At 38.3% G+C, this 7663-nt stretch overlaps 1 protein-coding gene across 1 annotated transcript in view; it reads right to left on the minus strand.

Moving 5' to 3' along the window:
- Nucleotides 1–5636, minus strand: part of MRTFA (myocardin related transcription factor A) — a 79197-nt gene extending 73561 nt beyond the window's left edge. The window contains exons 1-2 of the mRNA XM_057386557.1: nt 5595–5636; nt 3772–4033 (exon numbers count right to left, since the gene is read on the minus strand). Of these exons, the coding sequence (XP_057242540.1) occupies nt 3772–4033; nt 5595–5636 (304 nt within the window). The remainder of the gene's footprint in view (nt 1–3771; nt 4034–5594) is intronic.
- Nucleotides 5637–7663: the final 2027 nt, after the last annotated feature.

A 7663-nucleotide genomic window follows, 5' to 3' on the forward strand; every position in this document is an offset into this window, starting at 1 on the left:
TTTTTTTTTTTGTTTTTTGTTTTTTTTTGTTCATGTATTCATCAGGGACTTGCTCTAACCCTACCCTAAGGGCTGGGAAAAATTATCTTGGCATCTTAGTACAGCTGACTGAGAAAAATCAAGATATATTGAAGAGCTTCAGATGACTCGAATGGCCTTTTTCTGGTTTGTGTGGTGACRATTGAGTCAGTCACAGGTAACCTCTCATAGTTAGAGAAAGTTGAGGCCTTGATGAACATGGGTAGAAAAGGAGAAAGAATGTAAATCTGGGGTAGAAAATTCACCTTGAAGCACAAATTAAACAACCACAACTTAAATGTACCATTAAACTTGATATCTGGACAGAACTTAATAATTGGATTAAAATAGGCTACTAACACCTTACCACATAAGGTTTCCTTCCACTGAAATGACAAAAAAATTGTTTCCTGCTATGTTCCTGCTACATCTCCTATGTTCAAATGCTTAAAGTTGGAATTCTRTATCCTTAGTATCTTTTATTGCATTTTAATTTAGTGTAATTTAATAGCAGCTGTTCAGTCAAGTTGTTCAAGGTCTTTACACCCATGTGTCCAGGTGTACCTCTCCTTCCAGATACATGCGCCTACAAGGATAATGGGTAGCTGTGATAAGGGAGAATATGAAGAGAAGTCTGGACCTGACACAAACCCAAACCAACATGAAAACYCCCAGAAACTGTGTCTTGCTGCTCTTCAGTACCAAGAGAAGGTAAAAAAATTTAAAAAGGAATCTGCACTCTTAGGGCATATGGCAGCACACAGATGCAGGACTGCACTCTCAGTTTTCCCATGGGATACACAATTCCAYGATGCTTCACAAGCGAAATAAATTTCTGTTTTAACTCAGCTATTAGTTTATGCTCCAGAACCAACCTGTCGCAACAAATATGGTACAAGCCCATGTAATACTTTTCTTGGATATCTGCAGAAAAGCCAAGACTGTTTCAAAAAAGCTACAGAAAGAGTTAATCTGTTAGAAACTCTCAGCATAAGTCATTAGTTCAGCTGTGAGTCAGCAGTACCTGTCTAGAACTGCAARTAGGAGACACTTTGACACAGATAGGCAGCTTCCAGCAAGTCTCTCACCATCTCCTCCACTCCCACCACCACTTAGCTTGAATATTCCTCATACCTTGAATTTGGCAAGTTGTCACAGAAGCAGTTTCACTGCACAAGATATGTTCTACAACCACTTTGCATTGCCCAAATGTTTATGCAGATTGTCATCTCAACTGGCAGATTCTCAGAACATTTTTAACATGTTTTAAGCCAAGGACATAACAATAAAGATATACCTACTTTAAAAAGGAGTTTTAACAAGCTCAACAGCTTTCAACAGCTGTGCAACCTCTCCCCATGATGACTGAGAAGTTCCCATTTGAAGGAAGACATTTATTTATTCAAAAACACATCAGCTAAATTTCTCAATAGCTCACTAAACCAAGTGTTCTTTTATGCTGTGATAGTTTGCAAATAACCATATTTCAGCAGCACTTTTCATTCCCATAATACTTTAATGAATGTACACACAAATAATTTATAAAATAYTGCAGCCTAGGAGAAAAAACCATTGTATACCTCCTGTGTACCTCCAAAGATAAGGAATATTCAGGTAATCTAGACTAGGGACTTTGGACTTTATGCCTCGCCTGAAAAGCTGCCCTTCCAGCAGTAAAATTCCCACTATTATGCTCAGCCCTGATAAGAATCAGTGCTGAAGAGACCCACCTAATGAGTCATTTCCGGGAATATCCTAATTTTCTTTGGCAAAAGACTTGGGCAGAGATGTTCCTTTTCAAATACTTTCAAAGTACAATTCTATTTTACCTTCTTCAGTCAAGCAGATTAGCAGCCCACAATGTTACAGCTTCAAGGCTGAGTCCATAAATATAATGTTATTCTGATAGAGGAAACCATCTATTTCTGTAAAATATTCCCAAAATACCAACTTTTATACTTATCCAAACAACTGAATCCTGTGAAGACTCTCATTCCTCTGACCAGAATACCCTTTYCTCTGACCATAACAATAACATTCAAAGTCCTGCTACAAGTTTCATTTTTCTAAAAGGTACTCTTATCTGTTCCTTGTGGCATCAAGAATAAACTGCTTCTTCCCAGTTCAGGACCTTTGATCATGCCTTATCGGCCAAGAGAAAAACGCTGCTTCCATAAAAATCACAATGTMACCTTCAGGTGCTGCAAACAAAGGTTCATATGCTTTTCCCAGGTTCCAACCCTCTATCAGTTTCAATGCTATCTCGATTAAATTCCATTTGAAATCTCTCCTTGCTTTTGTAACTATAAAATGCCCAAGTCTACCACTAGCTGAGATGTGCTGAGATCAGTCTACCTTGCTGACTAGCATTCCAATTTTCTTCTATTTACCATCACCACTTTCAACTCCCTCTGTTGATTTTATCTTAAAAGACTGCAAACATTAATGATTAGAAACTTTTTGTTCTTTTATTGCCATTTCTATTTTCTCCATTTATTGTAAACATGTGTGTCTAATTACATAACGATGGTATGATGTATATGAATCAGGAACTTGTTTTATCCTCTTAAAAACCCAAGACTTTGTTAAGTCTTAACTTAATTAATTCTTCCAAATTGCAAAATACTGATACACTATTCAGAGAACGGCATGGTCATTTTCTGGAGATAAAGATCTAGCCATAGTAAGTGAGGTACCCTTCAATCCAAATTACTGTCCTTCGGTGCACACATTMTAAATCACTTCAACACAAGCCTTACGTCTTGGCTCTAAACCCTCTCTGAAGCTCCCCAGCATTTCCCTATGCTGTGCCACATAACTCCATAATGTCCAATACTGTAAGGCACACAGAACTCAACTACACTCAAATCCAAAGTTCCTTACAGGTGATAGCATGAGACTGTAGCAAGACGCTGATATTGCCAAGAGTCACCAACATGTACTCCAGAGGATGGAGTGAAGGGACATCACCAAACAGAAGCCACCACTTATCAAATGGTTTCATCACTCTCACATGGGATGAAACTGAACATGCAAAGGCTTTSATGGCAGCCTGGTGATCGTGAGCTTCAGTTAACAGTCTTTCAAAACCAGGAATTCTGGTCACTGAGTGATCCTGTACTTTGCCACTAAATTGTCACCCACTATACAGTTTCCCATAAGGCACCTGCAACKTTAGAATCATAGGCAGACTGTTCTCACTCTAGGATCAGGTGGCCTACTAGGACATTTAATTCTAAACTCTAGGTCTTGCTTTGCCTTCCAGGAAATCTAAAAGAACCTTTCAGACATTTGCAGTGAGAAAGTTACTCAACCTTGTTAAGTGCCGACCAAGGTGGCAAAGAAAAAACTACAGATGTCTACAATCTGAAGGTGACCTAACACTTCCTTTGACTGTCTCAGCTTTACACAACTCACTCACCACAAAGTACAGGGAAGCTCTTTCTGGCATACTACTACTACTACTACTACTACTAGTACTAATAATAATAATAATAATAATAATAATAATAATAATAATAATAATAATAATTTATCACTGGAGCTCTGTGGAACTTCCACAGCCAGTAACATCAATCCTTCCAATCAAACAGTGTAACAAGGTTTTGTGAACTGCAGAACATTAGTTTTCCTACAAAAAAAAAACATAGTAAAGAAGCACTGAAAAGCAGACCTGTTATCAGAACATGTATCATGACACCGCTGCTTGGTGAGGACACACTACATGAGACATGAACGCACTCTACCACTTACCATTCTTCCTTTCACTGAGTGGAGGGAGGTTGGGGTTCCGGCCATGATGGAGGTTGAGGGTCAGCTCGGGCTGCAAGGAGAGCTCCTGCAGCTCATTGGCAACAGCTTCACTTTGTGGGCTAGGGGCCGCTGACAGGGACACAAGCACCGGCTCATCGTCATTTTCGCCAGCCCCTCCTCCGTCCAGCCCATTTCCAGCAATGACGGAAGGGGGCAGGCACACCACGCCAGAGAAATCCACTTTGGCTTTCGTAATGGCAACCTGCAAGACAAARCAGAAAAAAATAAACCATAAATCTCACAGGAGAGTCTTAGCCATACRTCCAGTCCATCGTGATGTCATCCATGCTACAGAGAAACATGCTGAGTTTGTGCGATCATCATCAATTAAAATCCAACAAGTCATTGAAACTTGCTCAACTCAGCAATTTAAAAACTTGCATAAACCTCCAACAGCATCACCACAGAAACTGCTGATGAAACTACAGATTATTATAATTTTCCTAGAAAGTATRAGAACATTCTCAATTTTTGGTGTTTTAGAAACCCAATCTTGAGAAGACACTGACTGAGTCACTCCAGTGAAGTCAGCCTATTTAGAACCTTGCTGAACTCTTGATCACTGTCCTATGTCAACAATAGTGTTTTAACAACAGTCTCTTTGAAATCCAGTCAGGTAAAGTAGTTCTTCATAATAAACGTTGAAGAACAGTGGAATACAACAAATGAGGATTTTCAGATAAAAATCAATTGCATTTCAAAAAATAATTTGCTTATTACATTCTCTCTTCCCCATTCACAATCAGTGAAAATGAATAAGAGAAAAATATTCCACATAAATGAAAAAGCTTTCCAGTCTCAAACCTCAGCTACAGTAACCGAAACGTGCAATATATAAAGGGGTTTAACAAAATAAGTAATTTTAAAATGTTTTATTATATTTCCATAATTCTTTAAATAAGTATTCAAAAGCCACTACTATATTCAAATTGAAATTCTTTTCTGTTCAGTAATTTAAACAGAAACAAACCAGCTCTAAGTCTGAAATGGTTACTGTGTCAACATTTAAACAGTAACGGACATTATACAAGGACAATCATATTTGGTTTTGATTAATGAGGACGGAASTCTCCTGCTTCTTAGCATGCTGCTGTTTCAACCACTCTAAACTCAAAAGACTCTGCTGCACTGTTGTAATTTAGCAAGCAAAAGATACTTGCAGAGGCTAACCTTCAATTGCAAAAAGATGCAGGTAAARCAACCTGCAAAGATGCAAAGTAAAAACCATCAGGATAATCCTCCAGAAATMAATCAAAAAGCATAAATTTGAAACAATGATTTTAACAATACAGATTTTTACTAAGTATTCCCCACTTAAGACTCATAATTAACTAGGATGAGTGTGACGTCAACACATCGATAGCCGACAAAGGAGCTCAAATAGTCATGTTCCCCACTTGCATTTCAGTTGCATACTTCAGTTGATTAGTAACATTTGTTCTATAATAACCAGAACAAAGCTGTAAGTGGTACAAAAATTTGTTTCAAAAATCTGTTCAGTGTATATTTAAGATAATAATAAGAATTTACTGGTAATGAAAACATGTTGTTTCATCCATGTTGTCACACATTCATTCCCAGGACCCTATGTCATGATCTGAAGGGAAGCAAAGAAAAGGGTAGAGAAAAAAAATAGAAAACAACAAAAWCCACCAACTGAAGCTGGTGCTTGTTAAAACAAAACAAATGAGACTGAGCCAAACCTTACTGCCATATAAACTATTTACTTTTATTCAATTAAAATTTGACTGGAAAGTGCCTACCTCTTCCTTCATATTTTTACTGTCCAAAGCAAACAGAATCATATCCATTTGAAAGCAAATTAACAGTAATTTGAAAAGAGAAAATAAAAATGTATCATGCCCTTCTTTTAACAAYGGATAGAGAAAACCTGAGTTTGGTGCACTTTAACAATCTTTGCAAAGGCTGCAAAGAGTTAAAACACATCCAATATAGCTGGCCTCTGTCCCTGTCCCTGTAGGATGGGAGACCTGTGGAAAGGGGCTAAAAGGAAAAGTAATTGCTCATTTAGGAGGCTGGCTGGTATAGGCTGCTGGCACCACRTTAGAGGAGCCAAAGTCAATCTGGAATTTATGGAAGGAGATGTACTGGAGATATTACACTTTGCCTAGTTCCACATGGTGGTCAGATCATACGGAAGCACAAGTGCAGCCAGGTATGAAATCACAAACAGGTGACAGCCATCTAACACCCRCACCACAAGGATTTGGAATGGCAGGATTCTCAACCTTCCCTCCTCAATCTGCACTAGAAAAGAGAGATTTCCTTGCTTTTCTCAAAAGGGGAAAATAGCTTGATGTGTCTCAAATATGCAAGATCTGCTTCAACTAGGTAAATAGCAAATGTCCTTAAGAGCTTCTAACATATCAGATTTTCTTTTCAAGAGGAATTTGTAACCTGCATGATGAACTAGAAAAATCATGTTTCAAACATCCCTTTAACAACAGTAAAACAGAATCTATTTCCCTAATCAGTACATTCACATTAGCCAGACTACTGAAACAATATCATTTATGTAAAAGCACACTACCAAGCCACAGCAAAAGCAGTCCAGCAGAGCCAGCTACAGCACAAGGAGCAAGAGACCAGTGCTGACACACCAGTTTGCTATGAGACCTTGAGCAACACCATACTAAATGGTGTTAATTGGTATTGGGGTTATAAACCAGAATTTCTCCAGTAAATTATCCAATGAAACTTCACCACAGCAGCTTGACTGGATAGAATTGTACCTGGATGTGCACATTTCCAAACTCATGCAGAAAAAGACACAGGAAGGTATCTTAATCCTAGCTGGCACATCAGTCAGTGTTTGTCCCACATCAAAGGAACACAGTTTAAGCAAACCTTGACTTGACCCTCATTCTTGCTCTGCTACTATGTCCTGAGTTGTGCCAGCAGTCATGCTGCTTGTAGAGCCATACTGTGAGCTGTATCAGAAAGCTGATTCAGCTGAAATGCAATTTTTCATTTGGATCAATTCCTCCATACAAGGCACATGGTTGTTGTTGAACCATACAAGTTGAACCAGCATGGTACAAGGAAATTATACCACAAAATTAAAAAAAAAAAAATAAAAAAAACCCCAAAGCATTAAAAAAAAAATTAGTCTGACTGTGCATCTCAAACAGTCGGGACAAGAAGTCTTAAGTCCAAGTAGGGTTGCAGTTCAAATAAAACTAAACTGGGATGAACAATTAAATGCATTTGGTAAGCCTGTCTTCTCTTTCCTCCACATCATCTCCCATTTTAGGCCAGAACAAGACTCTGCAATGACACACAATAAACCAAGGAGAAAACCGACCTAGGTGTAAAAGCCAGTCTTCTGGTTCACACTTCTGCTAAGTAAGGTCCCTGGTGCAGTTTGCTGTGCAAAGTCACCAATGCTCATGCTTGGGACTTCACAAGGATAGAACCAGCTTTATACCATTAGTACATCCAAACATCTAGCCTCYACCTAAAGAGAAGAGAGCTCTTTTTCAGGTCAGTGACACGTCTTAGTATGGAACAYATCCCCACATTAAAAAAAAAGAAAAAAGGCATCCAGTACTCAAGACAACAATAAAAACTGTTGGATGAGTTTGATTTAAATGTTTTCCATTAAAAGTCTGATGAGGGCAGAGAGGGATTTGACAGATGCTTTGAGGATTTATAATCATTCATGCTACAATACTTGGAAGTCCTATGAAAGACATGGAATCCTTTTCTGCAACCAATGTAAGTCTGCTTCTAGAGTTCCCAGACAGTTATACCACTCTATAACTGTCACTGTAGAATGATCAATCAGATAGTTACACACACTAATATTTAS

The sequence above is a fragment of the Malurus melanocephalus genome, unplaced genomic scaffold (genome assembly GCF_030028575.1).
Source record: "Malurus melanocephalus ecotype Western Australia unplaced genomic scaffold, MMel_1.1 scaffold_17, whole genome shotgun sequence".
Taxonomy (NCBI): Eukaryota; Metazoa; Chordata; class Aves; order Passeriformes; family Maluridae; genus Malurus; species Malurus melanocephalus.